This window comes from Prenolepis imparis, unplaced genomic scaffold, assembly GCF_030444845.1.
Source record: "Prenolepis imparis isolate NDT839.2.m4 unplaced genomic scaffold, iyPreImpa1.0 SCAF_6, whole genome shotgun sequence".
Classification (NCBI taxonomy): Eukaryota; Metazoa; Arthropoda; class Insecta; order Hymenoptera; family Formicidae; genus Prenolepis; species Prenolepis imparis.
Window position 1 is genome coordinate 14,863,953 of NW_028141164.1, and position 20,885 is coordinate 14,884,837.

General features: G+C 32.0%; 2 protein-coding genes across 8 annotated transcripts in view; one reads left to right on the forward strand and one right to left on the reverse strand.

Annotated features, from left to right (window-relative positions):
- Window positions 1-20,885, reverse strand: part of LOC145937732 (DNA replication licensing factor Mcm2-like) — a 56,258-nt gene that overhangs the window by 16,649 nt on the left and 18,724 nt on the right. The window lies entirely within an intron of this gene.
- The window catches only part of LOC145937731 (dual specificity protein phosphatase 3), a 44,305-nt gene that overhangs the window by 13,322 nt on the left and 10,098 nt on the right, over window positions 1-20,885 (forward strand). For all 6 annotated transcript variants that reach the window (XM_083041022.1, XM_083041023.1, XM_083041024.1 and 3 more), the window contains one exon: window positions 19,763-19,947. In XM_083041022.1, the coding sequence (XP_082897148.1) occupies window positions 19,763-19,947 (185 nt within the window). The remainder of the gene's footprint in view (window positions 1-19,762; window positions 19,948-20,885) is intronic.

Consider the following 20,885-nt stretch of genomic DNA (forward strand, 5'->3'; position numbering starts at 1 on the left):
TCCACACGCAGCGACCGCGAGGCACCCCGTGTATCCATACGCGAATCGGACAGTTGAGAGTATCATAGATTTCAGATACGCAATACCGGCTGAAGCGATCGAGTTCTTACTACGTTCAATCGGTAGATTGAGTACGAATTATATAATAAAAGTATCTTTATTTTTGCTCTGTGTTTTATAAACGGAGATATTATAATGTAAAATTTGTTTTTATATAAAAAAATTGATTCAAGTTTTGGTTGTCGTCGACCTTCTCAATGCGCATGTGCGAGTAAATGTCCAGTTAGAGCATTCGTTGCAAGATTGTATTGATGTTGCTCCATGATGTAAAGTTATTAATATTAGGTTATTAGTTTGACACATAATCAGTTTTGACCACGATCATATACGCAGGTCTGGAAACGAGCTCGAATTTTAGTGGGGGGGGGGGTGGTCCTCTTATCCCCGATTCCTCCAACATGGTTCAAAATTTAAACCGAGTTTAAACTCCGATCAATGACATTTTGCGTTCAAGTTTTTAGTGAAAGTTCAACTCAGTTGAACGGCGTTTATCGTGAACGCCAATTTTTGGCCGGTTAACGAGTTTGAACGGCGTTTAAGCAGAAGACTTACAATTAAATATGGCAGTGCTAAAAAAATATGACAACTGTTTAGGAGTTATGATTTTCTGTAATTAATTCTACATATGTGATATAGCTTTTATGTTAAATATATTATTTTCTAACTATAGAATAATTCAATGTTGTTTCAGACATTAAAAATAATGATTAACATATGTGCATGGATAAATAAATATGAATATGAATTAAATTCATTAAAATATAAAATTAATTTTAAGACCGATATTCATAGTCCGGTCTGATAAAGAATTTCATATCAAAATAAAATCTTTCATTGATTTTATAGTATCTTAAAAATAAACCTGAAATGATAAAGTTTATTTAGGTTTATTGTAAGATGCTATGTAGTCAATAAGAAATTCTTTTATCACAGATAAAAGCTATAGCCGGATAAGATAGTAAAAAATTTCCTTGCGCAAAATGACTTAAAAGTATTTGTGCAATACTTCTAAACAAAAAAATGTTTTTAGCGCAGTTTATAACTCTCCATCTCCTACCTCTTCTACATAGTAAAAAAAAACATGTTTTTTAAATTTAATTTTTCTTGATATGCTTTATGTTTATAAATACTTGATATAAAAAATATGTTAACAAGAAAAATTGTTTCTTTACAAGAAATTTTTTAAAAATTGATTTACTGAATTGTTTGAATTTAAAAAATTCCTAAAATTAGAAAATGCGATTTTACAAGGTTTTTATAGAGGACGCCTTCAAAAAAATTCTCCAATATTCTTCTCATAAATTGATAACTTACGCAATTTATTCAGAAAAAATTTTCTGATTGATGCAACAAAATTAAAAACCATATTTTTACGCTATTTTTTATATGCATATCAATCTAAATTTATGCATTAAATCTAGTTATGAATACTTATTATTAATATAACTATTTATTTTAATGCTTATATTATAAACTTTTTATCGCTTATATTTATTATAACATATTTCAATAAGTTTATAAAATAATTTATAAAATAAGTTCAAAATATTTGTTATATTTATATTAAAATATTTATATTTAACTAGATTAAATGTATAAGTTTAGATTTATATGTATTTTATGTGAATAATAGCGTTATGCAAAAATAGTTTTTAAAATGGTTAAAAATGGTTATAAAAATAGTCTTTAATTTTTTTAAATATTTTGCACTAATCGGAAAATTCTGAATAAATTGCATAAATTATCAATTTTTTAAAAATAAATATTTGAGAATTTTTTCAAGGCGCCACCTCTATAAGAACCTTGTGAAAATCGCATTTTTTAATTTTAGGAATTTTTTAAAATTTAAACATTCAGTAAAACAATTAAAAAAAATTGTTTTTAAACAAATTACATTTTTTCTTATTAACGTATCTTTTATATCAAGAATTCTTACTTATAAAATTTATATCAAGAATAAGCATAAACACGTTGAAAAAATTAAATAAAAAAAAACATGTTTTATGTAGGAAAGAGAAGGGATCAAGGGTTATGAACCGTTAAAAAACTTTTCTTTTTAGTTTAGAAGTATTGTGCAAATATTTTTAATATTAAATAATTTCGCACGGGGGCACTTTTCACCATCTTATCCGGTTATAGAGTTTAAGACAATTTTCAATGTTAGATCCGTCTGTAAATGCTGACTTTAATATTATATTTGGATTAATTTTTCTCCTCTCCTCGCAGCAGAATAAACATGACAATTGGTTTACCAATGCAATCGAGAGAAAACACCATTTCATGTGAACAATCAAGCAGTCTCAGATCAAATAAGCAATTTCGTTAAGGACAATTTTTATTATATTTTGATTTTTATTAGAAAATTTCTACATGCATTTCATTAATATTGTTGCGCCCCCTCGGATCTGCATCCTCATCCTCGGGATCACCCCGTATACGTTTCCGGGGAATCGTCGTCAAGGGGGTTGTTGATAAACAACCTCGGACTTTCGTTTGTTTTCCGGCACCATCTTTAGTCTTGGTCTAGCTGTCATACCGTTTTGACGTTACGAGACCTCAGACTACTTTCTCAATATTAATTGTACTTCTATTTGTATCTCAAAGGGTCGTCACTCCATTAAACACCAATCTGTTCACAATCGTGTCTTGATTTATTTCGTGCGCGACGACAGTGCTTGTGTGAGTAAGATATCTCGGGAGGATTGCAAGAGGCGTCCGGAGGACGCAACATTTTGGGGGCTCGTCCGGGATAAACCGAGAAGACCAACGAGGATAATATCAACAATAAAATGACAGCGCAGCATTCTCCAAGAACGACACGATCTCGAACGACTGTCAACGAGACTTCCGAAACGGATGCGTTGCAGGCCGCATTACGAGAACTACAAAAAATGCGTGCAGAGCGAGAACAACAACAGGCTCGCTTCGAGGCTCTTCTTCGAGAGAAGGACGATCACCTGCACCGATTAGAGCAGAGAATTTCAGCGCGACAGAATGAACAGCTAAGTCCTTCTAGTAATAGAGCTTGCGGAGACACGCAAAACGATCCTAGAGCTTGCGCGAGTACCGCGAGTGCCGTGATTATCGCGGGTGATCCGAATTACGATTTCCGCGCGAAAACGGGCTTTAAATTAAAGCCCGATGTATACGACGGAAAAGTTCCGCTGCGGGAGTTCCTCTCTCAATTTCTTTTGATAGCGATCGCAAATAACTGGGACGATAAAACGAAAACGATTACTCTCGCCGCGAATTTAAGGGGAAAGGCGCGAACCGTATTAGAAAATGTCGAGAATTTTGAAGAAATAACCTTCGCGGAATTAAGATCAAAATTAGAGTTGCTTATTGGGGAAGGGAATTTGACACAAAATTATTATTCTCTCTTCACAAGTAGGAAACAAAGATTCGGGGAAGATTTCGCTTCATATGGGGCCGAACTCGAAAGATTATCGCGACTCGCCTATCCTGAATGTCCTTTCGCGGTCCGCGATAAAATTGCTTGCGCTCAATTTGTTTCTGCTTTATTAGACGGTTTTGTAAAAAGAACTCTTCAATTGGAGGGGATAACCTCCTTAAATTTGGCTATTAAAATTATTCAAGGAGAAAATTACGATCGAAAAAGAGAAAATTTCGGAAATAACGGGAGGTTTGATAAGAATTTTGAACGGCAAAATTATCAAAAGGCGGAGAGGAACGACGCGCGAACTTACGCGGAGAAAAAGAAGGACGAATTCTCGAAAAACTCGAAAGAGAAAGCGAATAATTTTTCCTCTAAAGAGAAGGAATGTTGGTCTTGCGGAAAGACCGGACATCTTCGTTTTCAGTGCCCTGACGCAAAGGGAAACTCAAATTAGTTAAACTTTTCAGGGAAAGTTCGACTTTCACAGATAATACCCCGACTCTTGACTTTGTAGAATGTAGTGTTAAGAGAATCCAACAGAAAAATTATTTCTCGTATTATGGAAAATTAAATGGAAAAAGTTGTTTGTTTAAGATAGATACAGGCTCTAACGTTTCCATATTAAATAGTAAATTGGTAGGAGAAAATCTTAGGAAAATTCGAGTCGAAAATATTAATTTGAAATATCCGACGGGAGAGAAAATTTTAATTGAATTTTCAGTAAAAAAATTTTTTCAAAGAAAATCCCGTCTATTTTAAATGAATTTTTTGAAAAGAGCTTTATTCATTTACAAGAAATTCAAAAAGAAACTTTTATTAACTTTTTACACGAATTTCAAGATTTATTCTCTTGTGATATTGTTGTTGGGAATTGTGATGTTATTGAACATGTCATAAATGTCGAAGACTCTCTCCCCATTAAACAGGCACCCCGTAGGATTCCTTTACAGATGAGAGAAAAAATAGATAAAATTATGGAGGAAATGGAAACTGAAGGAATTATCGAAGAATCTCAGAGTCCTTGGGTTTCTCCAGCTGTTATGATTAAAAAGAAAGATGGAACTCTTAGATTTTGCATCGACTATCGGAAACTCAACGCTATCACGGTTTTTCTTCGATACCTCGTTCTGAATTGGCGACCCATGATATTTCCGCTCAAATTTATTGGACTTATTGGGATGCATTAGTTCTTCAGAATGGAATCCTTTACAAAAAGTGGGAAGCCCCAAATTTGAAATCTAGCTTTCTTCAATTAATTGTTCCTCGAAAACGAGTGAAAGAGATCCTTAAAGAAGTACATGATTCTCCTTCGGGAAGTCATTTCGGAATAAATAAAACCTTAGAGAAGGTTCGGAAGCGTTTCTATTGGGCGACTTACAAACAAGATGTTGAAGATTGGTGTAAGTCTTGCAAAATTTGTGTTTCTAAGGGCCCCACAGGAAAGGGAAAATCTCCTATGCAAGTTTATAATGTTGGAAATCCTTTCGAGAGAGTTCAGATGGATATTCTAGGTCCACTTCCAACAACTTTATCCGGGAATAGATATTTGATTGTCATCGTAGATTGCTTCACCAAATGGGTAGAAGCTTTTCCTCTGAAGAATATTAGGGCAAAAACGATGGCAGAAATTTTCATCAATCAATTTGTCTCAAGACATGGAGTACCTTTGGAGGTACACACCGATCAAGGGAAGAATTTTGAGTCAAAACTCTTCGCAGAATTAATGGAACTTCTGGGAATTAGAAAAACTCGGACTACTGTCTTACATCCTCAGTCTGATGGACAAGTCGAGCGACAACATCAGACTATAATCAATTATCTAGCGAAATATATTTCTGAAAATCAAAAAGATTGGGATCGATGGATTCCCATGTTCCTTCTTGCTTACAGATCTTCAAAACACGAAACCACAGGGATGACTCCTGCAGAGTTATACTTTGGTCGAGATTTAATACTTCCTGTGGATTTATTACGGGGAAACCGGAAGGAGAAGAATCGTCTTCGTTAGGAAATTTCGCTAGAACTTTGAAAGAAAAATTAGATAAAATACATTCTGAAGTTAGAGAGAAGATGATTATTAAATCTTCTCGAGTGAAAAATTGGTACGATAAGGGAGTTAGAAAGATTCTTTTTCAGGAGGGAGAGAGTTTGGTTTTATAACCCCCGAAGAGTCAAAGGTAAAGCTCCTAAGTTACAGAGTAATTGGGAAGGACTTACTTTCTATATAGTGAAAAAGTTCAACGATGTGGTGTATTGTATCCAAAAAACGCCCAGACATAGGAAGAAAGTGGTTCACGCGGATAGATTAGCTTCATTTTTAGAAAGAAATATTGTTAATTGTTAGTTAGGTTGGAGCCCATAAAGATTATTAGGAAATGGGGGCGTATGGTGTGTGTATATGAGCGTATTTCTATTATTGAATTTGTACTGCGTAAGGAATATTTTTCTTTTGCAGTTGAAGTCTTCGAGAGGTTTGTCTGAGTCTTCGGTTAGAGAAGGATCTCCTGAGAAAGTTCCTGTGGCCGAAGCTCAAGAACAGCTGACACCTTCCAGAAGGAGACTTTCCATTTGTTTCGTTTCGATGGTCGTTTGATTCTTCGATTGAGAAGACTGTCTCGCCCACGGTTTTTGATCCGTGGTTTTCCCGTGGGACGAAGGGCAAATGGCGAGGCAGGGACTTGGGGAGTCCACGAGGGACGATGGGTCCACGGATGATACCCCCCCCCCTTGTCTAAAGATTCGACGTTTCTTCTTCGATGTTTCTCCGGAAGACAGTTCAGCGGGAGCAGCAGAACAACGAGGACGGCAGGGATTTTCTTTTACCTGCGGTGTTTTACTGCGGGTGTAGGGAAAAGTCTGGCCAACTTTTCTCAGAAGACACCGTTCGAGTACGGAGAAGAAGAGGGCGAAGCCCGGTAACCTGTAGCAGCAGCTCAGGGAGAGCAGGATTCGTCCGGACAAAGAAGACGCAAGGATTGGGACCAGGCGTTTCGCTCGACCACCCATAGCAGCAGCTTGGGAAGAGCAGGAGAATCGTCGGTGCCCTGGAATTAGCGTCAGTGTCCTGGGTCTTCAGCAGTCTCCGTGTTGGATTGTCGGGACGACAATCTTGAAGAAGGGGGGCAGTGTTGCGCCCCCTCGGATCTGCATCCTCATCCTCGGGATCACCCCGTATACGTTTCCGGGGGATCGTCGTCAAGGGGGTTGTTGATAAACAACCTCGGACTTTCGTTTGTTTTCCGGCACCATCTTTAGTCTTGGTCTAGCTGTCATACCGTTTTGACGTTACGAGACCTCAGACTACTTTCCCAATATTAATTGTACTTCTTCTATTTGTATCTCAAAGGGTCGTCACTCCATTAAACACCAATCTGTTCACAATCGTGTCTTGATTTATTTCGCGCGCGAGTGAGAGTGCTTGTGTGAATAAGATATCTCGGGAGGATTGCAAGAGGCGTCCGGAGGACGCAACAATATATTTTGATTTCTTCACAAAATAATTATTAATTACTGTCCATTTCTTTTATTTTACAACTTATATTTACTTGTTAAAATTACAAATATTTTTTAACACATTTCCATCACAACTCATCAACTAATCATTTAAAGCTTAAAATAATATTTTATATTATAATCTGAAATGTGTGTATTTAATTATTTTTATTTATCCTTATTTTATAATTTAATTTTTATCAATTTTTTCCGTGATTTTTTTTACCTATTTATTTATTTAATTAATTAGAAGTCTACGAATATACATATAAGAAATTTTTAAATTTCTTTTAAATTACTTTTTTTTTACTATTTTAAAAATTTAATAAAATACTATAAAAGTTTCAAACAAATCCATGAAATTGTTTTATAAAAAAAATTCACAAAAGCTATTTTTAGCAAGTTAAACAAAATTCCCCCCTTAACTATATGTACCAATCACATTATTCGATACAAATATAGTTTGAGTTAGCACGCATAAAGTATACGTTTAGTTGATCGTAACGAAAATAAAGTTGGTGGAAAGCAAAACAAGTAGATCGAAGATTAAACTGCGATCAAAGTTGAATGCAGTTCAGTTGAACGCTGAACTGAACCACGTTGGAGAAAATGGGCATTAAGGGGATCCTAAAGGTGGTTCTGCCGTACCGACAGAAAGTGAGGTTAGAATTGACCATAAATCTATTTATTGGCTATACAGATTGTCTTTTACCTGAAATTGGAACGCTTTGCGGTTTGTTAATATTAATACTTTAATTGTGTGAAAAGATTAATCAATCTGTATAGTCAATCAAAATATAAGAAGTTGCAACTAGTTGTATACTCTTTATATTTTGATTGACTATACAGATTGATCAAGCCTTTCGCACAATTAAAGTATTAATATTAATTAAGGTTGGTAGATGTTGAGGATATTAATATTAACAAACCGCGAAACCTTTCTGTCGGTATGGCAGAACCACCTTTAGGATCCCCTTAAGTGATGTAGTTTTTAATTCACTTCATGACTGTTAATGTCGCAACGATTTAGGGAAGTACGAGTTGAAGATAGACAGAAATAAATTGTCGATCTTTTTCTAACAGCCTATGCTATGTCTGTCTAATCTCTGGTTACCTCATATTTTCGATTGCAAATATACGATTGAAAATATCTTTGTTAAGTTTTTTAATTTTAAGGCTTTCGCGTTTCCAAATTCCAAAGTTATAATTATTAAAATAATAAATAAATAAAAATAAGTAAGGTAAATAAACTTATTTACTGTCGCAACAATCTGATCATCCGAGTTCCTTTTAATCCACTTTCTGTGGATATGTTATGATCAAAGCCCGTTGCGCGGGCGTTCCGGGCGTTCCTAGGATTAACTGGTCAATGTACAGGAACAACCAAGCGCGTTTTGGTCAAAGCCCGAAATAGTTTTGTGTTTCGACTTTTGACTGGTATGTTTTTAGTCAATCCTAGAAATAACTAACATGGCTGGTTAAAGTTAGAAACTAAAAAAATCACTTTGGACTTTGACCAGTCAATCTTAAATGTGGCTTAATTTGGATTTTGACTGTTAAAACTCTTGTAGTTTTTTCTTTTAAAGTTAAAAAATATATCTTTAGTAAAATATTATATATAAACATAAAAATGACAAAATTTATTTAAAACATAAAATGTACTCTCTTTAAAAGGATTCAACAAAAATATCTTAATTTTTTTGCTTCCTCATAGAGGAAGCTTTGTTTTCGTGAAAAAAATTTTTTTTTAGATTTCTATGCCAATGTGGAATCAAAATGTTCCAAAACATCGAAAAATCACATTTTTGAAAAATGTCCGTATGTGTGTGTATGTATGTATGTATGTATGTATGTGCCCATTCATTTTTATTTAAATTTAAATATCTCAAGAACTATTTGTCTTACAGCGCTCCTATTTGATATACAAGTAAAGTAGTACAACACTGTTATTTACTGTCATTTTTATAAAAATTCATACTGTTTTAAATTTTAATGCAATTTAAATTTTTTAAAAAATGTTTGTGGTTGCTCTAACTTCCGTAAATTTTAAGATATATTGGGATACATTTTTTTACATAAATAGACTATTATTAAAGGATGATTGATATTGAATTTGACGAGAATCGGTGAAAGGGTTCATTTTTTATAAACTTTTGAATTTTTTGAAAAATGTCTGTGATTGCTCTAACTTTCGTAAATTCTAAGATATCGGGATAAATTTTCTTACATGAATAGACTATCATTAAAGGATTGTTGATATTGAGTTTGGTGATGATCGGTGAAAAGGTTCATTTTTTATAAAATTTTGAATTTTATGAGAAATGTCTGTGATTGTTCTAACTTTTGTAAATTTTAAGATATCGGGATAAATTTTCTTACGTAAATAAATTATCATTAAAGAATTGTTGGTATCAAGTTTAGCGATGATTGGTGAAAGGATTCATTTTTTAAATAAAATTTTGAATTTTTAAGAAATGTGAATTTTTTAATTTTTGCAAATTTTGAGATATCGAGATACATTTTTTTTATATGAATGAAGTATCATTAAAGGATATTTGATATTGAATTTAGCGAGGATCGATAAAAGGGTTGACTTTTTATAAAATTTTGAATTTTTCAAAAAATGTAAATTTTCAAATTTTACGAAAGAAATATGCGAGAATGGGTACGTACACACATACACATACATATACGTGACATTTTGAAAAATTTATTTTATATGAAAAAAGTATGCAAATTGGCAACTTGCACATTGCTTCTTCACCATTCTATTTTGCTCATTAAGCAATGTCTGTATGTTGTAAATTTCGAAATATTGAACTTATCGAAAATATGATTCAAGAATTTTTTAAATCTTTTAAAAATATTTTATTAAAAAAAATTGTGCAAATTTCCATTTGCACAATTTTTAAATAATTAGTGTAAAATAAAATAAAAATTATCTTACGTATTAGTGCAACTAAATGTAAAATATGTGAAAATATTTTTTATACTAATTATTTAAAAACAATTATTGAGATATTTTTATTGTATACTTTTAAAGAGCGTATATTTTATGATTTAAACTTATTTTATATTAGGAACGAAGTAAAGTCGACCCAACTAGCCAAAATTATATTTATTTAAAAAACACACAACGTTTCGACCATATGGATGTGGTCCTTATCAAGTGTAATACTGAAACAATACAGTTTTAAATCATAAGTGTGAGACGGTTTGATATGTCAAAAGTTAGAGATTTTTTACATACTTCATTAGTAGAGGTGCAGCCAAATTAACGATAACGTCAACTTTTCCATAATATAGTTACAACATATTTAAATAAACATAACATAAATTCAATTTTGTCAAAACATTTGAAAGAGAGAAAAAGAGAGAACGATCCTATCGTTATGATGATTCGTCAAAAACTAAATATATAAAGCCAAATATTATACGACCTTTATAATTTTATCATAAATGTTATTGTTATCTATTATTAGCTTTTGTTATTGGTAGCTATTAATCAGTTTAGATTGTTAAATTTAGAGATTCAAGATTTAAACATTAACTTAAACTTCTTACGAGCAAAGATTAAAAACATTGAAAAAAGACTTTTTGATAATATGCCACATGAATTTGTTGCGAGTTTCTTTCAATTCAATAGACAAAAAATGTCGGCATTTAATTTTAGGGCAAAAAACAATGCAATTAAGAAATTTAACAACTTAAAAATCAAACACAACTTTAACTTAAACCCTTTTCATAACATTGACAAGTCCAAATGGCTAATAAATATCAGTAGTAAACAAATTCCTGACACTGTTTCTGACTTTTTAAGCTTAGGTGAAAATTTTGCATTACCTGTTCATCAGTCTCAGAAACATGACCGCAAAAGTTATGTACTTGAGGTTGTTAAAAATTTTGAATCAAACTTTAAAAACATCCCTACAGATTCCATAGAAACAACGCGGCTCTCTATAGCAAATACGCTTCAAAGATTCCTTGACGAAAGAAAACATATTAATTATTTAGATAGACATATTCAAAAAGAATTTTTAAATTGCAAAAAGTTTTTACGTGACAATGAAGATATTCTCGTCACGAGGGCTGATAAAGGTCAGACTACAGTCGTCATGGACAAAAAAGATTATTTGGAAAAAATGGAATTTTTGTTAAGTGACCACTCTACGTATAAAAAATTAAAGAAAGATCCTATAAAGCAGTTAACTAACAAAATTAACTCATTGACAAAATCTTGGCGTAGCAATGATTTAATAGACGAAATCACCTATAAACAATTGAATTGCACTAATGGCAACCTACCACGTTGTTACGGACTACCCAAGATTCATAAGACTGGTTTCCCATTGAGAATTATTGTATCGTCACTTGGTAGTCCGCTATACAATGTCTCGAGTTACATACACAACTTAATATATAACTCCATTAAAAAACCAATGTCCCATATTAAAGATGGGTGGTCATTTGCTAAAATTATCAAAGACATGCCTATCAATGAGGATGACGTAATGATCTCATTGGATGTTAGTTCTCTATTTACAAACATCCCCAAAGAATTAGTTATAGACGGCATTAAAAAACGTTGGAGCGACATTGCGATAAAGACGAAATTTAATTTACCCCAAATTTTATATGTAATAGAATTGATTTTGGATTCCACTAGTTTTAGTTTTAACGGACATTTCTATGAACAAATATTCGGTAGTCCAATGGGCTCCCCACTATCACCGATTTTGGCGGACATTGTTATGGAGGATTTAGAGACGCATTGCTTGAGTGTGCTTAATTTTGACGTACCGGTTTATTATAGATACGTTGATGACATTTTTGTCATTTTGCCACGTGAAAAAATTGATGAGATGCTATCGACATTTAACAACTATCATCAACGGTTGAAATTCACATACGAAGTTGAAATTAACTCTTCGATTAATTTTTTGAATACGAGCGTCATACGGAGCAATAATATACTTATTACTGATTGGTATAAAAAACCGACATGGTCTGGAAGGTATTTAAACTTTCTTTCTAACCATCCGTTGAAATACAAAATCAATACTATTTACAACCTCATAGATCACGCTATTCTATTATCAGACAAAAAATTCCATAGTAAAAATATTGATACAGTGCAGGAAATTTTACTGAATAATTGCTTTCCAATGCGCATCATCAAAAAACATACAGATAGAAGAATTAGTTTTCTAAAAAATCGTACTGATGATAACAGTACATTTGAAGCGTATGATGGGCGTTCAAAAATTTCTCCTTACATTTCGTTGCCGTATGTCAAAGATGTGAGTGAGAGCATTGGTCGTTCGCTAAAAAATGCCGGCGCTAATGTCGTCTATAAAATAGCCAATAAATTGGACACATTAATAAAACGAGGCAAAGATTCATTGCCCAACAATGATAGAACTAATGTTGTATACAAAATCAATTGTAATAATTGTAATGCCTCATATATCGGGCAAACAAAGAGACATATGCGCACTCGTGTAAAAGAACACTGTAACAATATAAAATTACATGCGACAAATCATTCTGTTATAAGTAAACATAGACTAACATATGGACACGATTTTGATTGGACATCACCCGTTATATTGCACAGCGAAAAACATGTTAGAAAGAGAGAAATCGCAGAGATGTTTTTTATCAAAAAAGTTAGCAATACAATTAACCTACATAAAGACACTGAGAATCTCAATAACATTTATGATAAAATTATAAAGGTCGTATAATATTTGGCTTTATATATTTAGTTTTTGACGAATCATCATAACGATAGGATCGTTCTCTCTTTTTCTCTCTTTCAAATGTTTTGACAAAATTGAATTTATGTTATGTTTATTTAAATATGTTGTAACTATATTATGGAAAAGTTGACGTTATCGTTAATTTGGCTGCACCTCTACTAATGAAGTATGTAAAAAATCTCTAACTTTTGACATATCAAACCGTCTCACACTTATGATTTAAAACTGTATTGTTTCAGTATTACACTTGATAAGGACCACATCCATATGGTCGAAACGTTGTGTGTTTTTTAAATAAATATAATTTTGGCTAGTTGGGTCGACTTTACTTCGTTCCTATTTTAAAATTTTACTAGCGACTTTTTAAGTATCTAATTATTATTTTTATTTTATATTATTTAGATGTAAAAACGTTAAAATGACAAGGCGATCAAAATTCTGTTTTCCCTCGGGTGATCGTCACGAGACAAGATAATTTTATTTTATTTTATATTAATTATTTAAAAACAATTAAGATATTTTTGTTGTATGCTTTTAAAGAGAGTACATTTTATGTTTTAACTAAATCTTATGTCATTTTTATGATTATATATATAATATTTTACTAAAGGTATTTTTTTTAACTTTAAGAGAGAGAACTACAAGAGTATAGTAAATTAAAAACTAGATTACATATTGTTGAAGATAAATCGAAGAGTGCTCCCTGTGGTGCGTTACACGCGATCAGATTTCATCCTAGAGACTTACTTTGTGTGTGTCATTGAGAGTACGCTCTCTCTTTTTTTTCAGTCCTTAGGCTCTTGTTGCGCACGCCAAGCCATGATGCGTGTTCAATTTATCATTATTAATTAGTTATGTGTACTAAACATAGTGTTAAGTAAAGATATATACATCAATTGTGCCATCTGTATTTCGTGCACCCCGCCACAATCCATCACATATGTTAGCAATAAACACATTAGTCAAAAATCTTAGTTTTACTTTTTAACAGTCAAAATCCGAATTAGGAAGCTACATTTAAGATTGACTGGTCAAAATCCGAAGTGATTTTTTTAGTTTCTAACTTTAACCAGCCATGTTAGTTATTCCTAGGATTGACTAAAAACAAACCAGTCAAAAGTCGAAACACAAAACTACCCACACAGCAAATGAAAATCTGTAGAATTTTGTCAAGATATCCTGCCGGGATATTGCAATATCCTAAAGATATTCAATAGAAATCTTAGATATATGAGGGATATTAATAGGATATACTAATGTCCGCACTTAAGAAAACGTAGAGATATCACAAATTTCAGTGAAATATATTTCTACGTTATTCCTGAGATCTGGATTATTGCCGCTTACAGTAAAATCTTGAAATGTATATCGCAAATATATTATATAAATATATTAAGAATGATTATGGTAGTTATTCGGGATTTATGTGGGAGAATATTTTTAATAATAATATCGGCTTAATTTACACTGATTATTTAATATGCATATCAACTAGTATATTAGTATAAAATTTGCTCAGTAAGCTAATTTTATACCAATATACTAAAATTGATATGAATATTAAAAGCTTTCGCTGTAATAAATCTAGATATTAGTAGTTTATCTGAAATTATACAAAATTGACATAATAAAATGAAAAATTTCACAAAATAAAAATAATATATATTTTAAAATATATTGTGAAAAATACAACTTTTTTTTACATAGTTGAGTATATTAACTTTCACTCTGAAAGTAATTAACAAAATAAATGTTTTCTCATAAAATAATCTATATATCTATATAGGTATAATAAACTATATATATAATATCTATATAATAATATTCCAATGACGATACCTTTAAAAATCTGATAAATACAAAAATTAATAAATTTAGCGTAGTAGATTCGATAGGTTAATTCAGTCCGTGTATAAATAAATGATGAGGTTATGGCACACGTGGCATGTACATGGCACATAAAGAACCTTCTTCTTCTTCAGTAGTTTAATTCACAATTCTTCAATAGGCCTTTGCTAATCACTAAAAAGTCTATCCTTGATGGCCAGAACTTCACTTTATTTGTTGTCAGACATCAAAGATCTGAGCTGATCTCAAAAATCACTTCAAACACACACATAAAGAACCGTAAGCGCCTGTAATGACTTCTGCACACAGAACGGAAATGCGCACATTACATACACAATACATACATTTATTAATATCCCTTATAAATCTCATATAAATTCCCAAAATAAAAAAGGGACATTTTAAAGACATCTGAAATATATCCTATTCTGAAATATATCTGTTTTAGACATATTTAGTATGTCTCCAAGATGTATTTTACACATTTACTCACATCGGGATAAGATATTTCCTGAATATCTTATATGGGAATATTTTTATAAGTTACTTATTGTAATATACTGATAACATTTTCGGGAAATTGAGATATATTTCGTATATCTACGATAATTTCAGTATATCCTACAGATTTCCATTGCTGTGTGGGATTTTGAGCTTTGACCGAAACGCTTGGTTGTTCCGTACATTGACCAGTTAATCCTAGGAATGCCCGCGCAAAAAACGGGCTTTGACTATAACAGATACAATATATAAAATATATTTACTTTAATGCGACTCGGGCACGCCAAGTTTTATGTCACTTTAATTTTAACCCTTTAAGTTCCGAGTCTATTTTATAAAGTTTATAATTTTAAAACAAATCGATTAGTTTGGTATAGGGCTCTTTTAAATTCGAAATTGGCGATTGATGTAATTGACATTATTGCAGTAAGGATTAAATAGTTTTATGACTTATTATTTGCAATAAAATGTGCAACATAATAGCACTATTTTGTATAACAAAAAATATTTATTTGGAACATGTAATTTTATATACCATACAAAATTAAATTTATTTTGAAAATCAAGTTTTTCTTAATAAAAATAAAATGCATTTTAATTTTTTTGAGAGTATCATTTATAATATTTCTATAAGCAATCATTTATAATATTTCTATAAGATTGATTTTATATGGCAAATACTATTTCAAATTACAAATTCTCACTAACTGAATTGCTTGTAATTGTAAACACTTGGCTAGTTAAATTTATTGATTTTATATTTAGTTTTGATTTTTCTATAACTTTTTTAAAACTTAATTTTATATTTAATTTTAAATTTCTATTTTTTTTAGAGGTTGTATTTTTTAATAGATACACTACCGTCAGAAAGTTTAAGACCAAAAAAATTTGAAAATTTAATTTATCATTTCTTCCCAAAAAATAATGCAAGCTATTTTTACTTTTATGGTGTTATAACATGATCTTCTAGCTATTAATAAAAAAAAGAAACAATCAACGGAATGTCATATTTTAATGTGTAAAAACAAATTATTCTCGCGAAGATCTTTATTTATTACTTTGGCCTTAAACTTTCTGACGGTAGTGTACATTGATTTTATGACAAATATATTATTTTAAATTACAAATTTACACAAATTGAATTGCTTCTAAATATTTGGTTAGTTAAGTATTGATTTCATATTCAGTTTTAATTTTCTATTTTTTAGAGAAAAATTATATTTTACTTTTGTTCTGCGGTCACCTCTTTCGAGCGTGCGGGTCGGCTCATCGATGTCAGGATTCGAGAGAAGGAGAGACTCGAGTTTGTAATAACTTCGGTTTACGAATAAATAGTCTTAATTTTGATAGTTATGGACAGTGTGTATACTTACAGTGTAATATGTACAGGGTGGCTCGGTAGCCCTAAGCGTGTTGATATCTACGGAGTGGTGCAAAAGCCATAAGCGTAGGTGGTATCTACAGGGGGCTCGGAAACCACTAAGCATTGATGTCTACGGAGTGACTCGAAAGCCACAACGGTAGGCAGTATCTACAGAATAGCGCGAGGGCCATAAGCTCAAACGGTGTTGCAGGAGAACGAGTGAGCAAGTGAAATAGACCGATAGAAATTGGAAGAGGGAGGGAAAGAAAGATAGCTCTCGTTTGTTTGTTCTGTGTCTCCCCGACAGAGTCTGCATAGTGAGAAAATAGGTATATTATATATCGGACTTTTAGAACGATGTCTATTGCATTGTTACACTTATTTTTTAAAGGAAAATTATATTTTAAAGAAAAATATTTTTAAATTATTTTTTAGGGAGAAATAATTTAAAAAATTTTTTATTGCGTACAAATTGGGATATTTTTTTTATACTTGTTTACATAAGCAGAGATATACATAAGCAATTTTAGAATAAATTAATGGTTCATATATATAAAAAAATTTTTTAATAAATCAAATAAAACTTTTTATTTTATACAAAATGTTTTATGGAAAACAGAACGAAAACAAGCATTTGGGGAACAAGTGAAATAAATTATACTTTCTTAATTAAAAATAAAACATTTTTTCTCGCTTATCAAAAAAAGAATATAAGAACTATCAGCAATAACCTTAGAGCATATAGACATGGAGGGAGAATAGTATATACTTTCCGGGAAACAAAAGTGTCCCCAAGATTGTGCGAGAGAGAAAAGTATAGTAATTCCTATTCGTTCTCTATACGCGTGCGCTAAATTGGCAGACATGAATGACAGCTCCAAATTTCTTTTAAAATAGATAACAACTGCATAGCAATAACAGTTGCTTGGAAACAACATTTGCGCACAGAAAATAGGAATTTATACCTTTCTCTCTCGCACAGATGTTGTGGACACTTTCAGACCAGTATTCTTCCTTCATATCTATATGCTCTAAGGCAATAACACGGTGAAATTAATTTTGTTTCAAAATCTATACGCTCAATTTCGTTTTGCTCCTTGTTAGATTGAATTACGCTTGGAAAGTTTGAGCGCCTTGCTAGTTTCGGACACTTTCGAAGACTGATCAGGAGTGAGGCTGGCCTCGTAATCTCGCCTTTTTATACGGGAACTGAAGATGAGATCTCTCAATCCGAAGTGATTGGTGTAGTGTGGAAATTGTTACTCGGCGAACTCCGACTACTGTCGGGCGTTTTTGGCGTCGAGTGCTGTTTCCCCAGTACGTGCGGCGAATGATACTGTTTAAGTGTTTTGAATATTTTTGAAAAAATAAACGCATAGTGCCCCTTTCCAGCTGATGTTCGTCGAACAACAACCTTCCGACAGATGGTTGGCCAGATAACGATGGGGGGGCATCGTTATATACTGAGCGCCATTTTTTAATAACTTGTAATCGATAGAAGGCCTTGTTATCTAATAAGACAGCATTAAACTAAAATTTTCAGCAAGTACGCTACAATGTAATGGGTTTATGATTACGCCATCTATGCGCTGATTTATTATTAATTATTATGTAATTATGAGTAGAGATTAAAAACGACTCCAACCTCTACAGTTATTTCATAGATTGTTTTACAAGAATATCGTGAGAATAAGATCTATCTAGCGCATAGCGCATAGCAGAAACCGCACTCAGTCGACCCAGAAAAATGAAGACATCACCGCCACGTCCTCGTTCGTGTCTATGGGTAATCTATGAAATAACTGTAGAAGTTGGAGTTTGGAGTCGTGGGGATTAAAGATTTTAGTTTAAGAGCTTCGGGTTTAAGAGTTTGAGGTGTAGCGACTTAAGGTTTATGATCTTAATAATTATGGATTGAGAATTTAAGGGCATGAGGTATAAGTCTTTCGGGTGTGAGCTTGTGGTTTGAGGACTTAAGGTTTAAGAGAGACGTAAGATTAAGAACTTGGATTCGCCATTTTAGATTCTAGGCATTTTTTCATATCATTCTCTTCAAGCTAAAAAATCTCAACTCAACCATTTTATATCCTCATTAGCTAGTGTTTTAATACTTTAATAATTTAATTTTAATTGTTTTCTGAAGAACTATAAATCTAAGTCTTTCAAATTGTATCCTCCATTTTGAAACTATCATATGTATTATTCAATTTATGATATTAAAATTGTTCTACATGATCTTGGAAACTCGGTATTACCAACATCTGTGTAAATACTCAGTTGAAATATCAAGCAGCCTCGATTTATTGCGACCTTTGATTTACATGGTTTTCTATAAACATGTGAAGATATTTAGATGTTCCGTGGATTTCCAGAAAAAATCACCACTATGGTTTTTATTCTAGGTGTATGAGACCTAAAGGTCGATTCAGACATATCCGTTTCGTATCCGTTCCGTACCCATACCGTATCTGTACCTATCAGTGCAAAGTATTCATATATTTCAGTACTTGCATTTAATAATATGGAATCAAATCTAGCATCCGTGCACGGACGTGCACGGTACGGATACGGAATGGATATGTCTGAATCGACCTTAATGCAACTCAAATTTTACTTCTGACTCGAGGTCAAAAAATTGCACTTTGTAGACATCCTCTTTTCTATTTTTAATATATTATACAAGATGTTTCAGAAATATTTTAACAAACTTTGGGAATGAGTTTTTTTACACAAAAATAAGAAAAAATGTTATATAAACATATGTTCGAAAATGTCTGGTTTATGAGTTATAATCGACAAATTGCATTCAAACAAAAATTTCCAAAAAGTCCTCCACTTGATTTAATGCACGCATGGACACGTCCGATCATGAATTGTCGCATTCTTTCAAAAATCCCATGACTTGCGTATGATTTCGCAGGCATCTACGATACGTTAATAAAGCATCTCTTCATTTGCGACTTCAGTTGCATAAACTAGGGCTTTTAAGTGTCCCCATAGATAAAAATCTAATGGGTTTAAGTCAGAATTCAAGTCAGATCTTATTGATAACATGAATTGAATGAGGTAACTGATTGGGTTAATAAGTTGTTGGATTATATTTCGAAACATAAGCGTTGAATGCAATTTTTCGATTATAACTCATAAACCAGGCATTTCCGGACATATGTTTATATACCATTTTTTCTTGTTTTTGTGTAGAGAACTCATCCCCAAAGTTTGTTGAAGTATTTCTAGAACACCCTATATATTAAAATAAAAAATTTTTAAATTAATTTTATTTTTGTATTTTATATATAATTGTGTGTGATATTTATTATATATATCCTGCATTTTCAGCTATTACCAGGAGGAGAAACTACAGAACGTCAATTAACATTAGCTATTTGGGAAACGGCTCGAAAAAAGCTGGAATTTAAACCATTACCTGGATTTGATCCTAATCTTGATAATTTGCAACATTATCGTGCTCAGCAAGACATTGATTGTGATGAGGTATACCCTGGAATATATATTGGCGATGGGTAAGTATATGAATAAATATACAGGGTATTTTATCAAAAGCGGCCACCTCTTTTTATCTTTTAAATTAAAAGGGATAAACAATAACATATGTGTGTGTGTGTGTGTGCGTGTGTGTGCACATATACAGGGTGATTCAAAACAATCTGATGTCCTTGAATGTCATATTCTTGAAAGTATTCTGAGACGATTTTTCCTTTTGCAAAATTTTGTCCGAAGCTTAGTTTTTGAATTATAATTGAAAAAAGTTAGCGAATTACGAATCCGATACAGTGGACAGGCAGGGACGGTGCAACGCGTTGCGAGACTAATATGGCCTCACACTTCCCTAGACAATCAATATTATTGACACAATATTTGATATTGATTTTTTGAAGTTTATTGAATTATTATTGCAGTTTCTAAACAATATTTTACGTTATTTTACAATATTATTTATCATCTAAAAGAGCTATAACGTAACGCTTTAGACTAAAATATTCAAACGCGAGTTTTACATTAAGTGGCAAATAAACTAGAAATAGACGAATGAAAAAGAAGTAGTAATCGTAATTTGATTAAATATTCTTATCTTTAAGAAAATCGATGTATTTTTATTCCTTTATGGAGATCGTTCATCACGTAATACAAATGCGTCCATTTTTTAAAATATAAGAATATTTAATCAGATTACTACTTCGTTTTTCATTCGTCTATTTCTAATTTATTTTCCACTTAATGTAAAACTCGCGTTTGAATATTTTAGTCTCAAGCGTTACGTTATAGCTCTCCTAGATAATGAATAATATTGTAAAATATTGTTTAGAAACTGCAATAATAATTCAATAAAGGATGTCTCTAAAGTCTGTTGTCACTTTTGTATTTTGCAAACAGTTCAAAATTATGAAAAACCGCGAAATACGTGTACGAACGTTTCGAGGGACTTCTCTTTTAAGAAAGT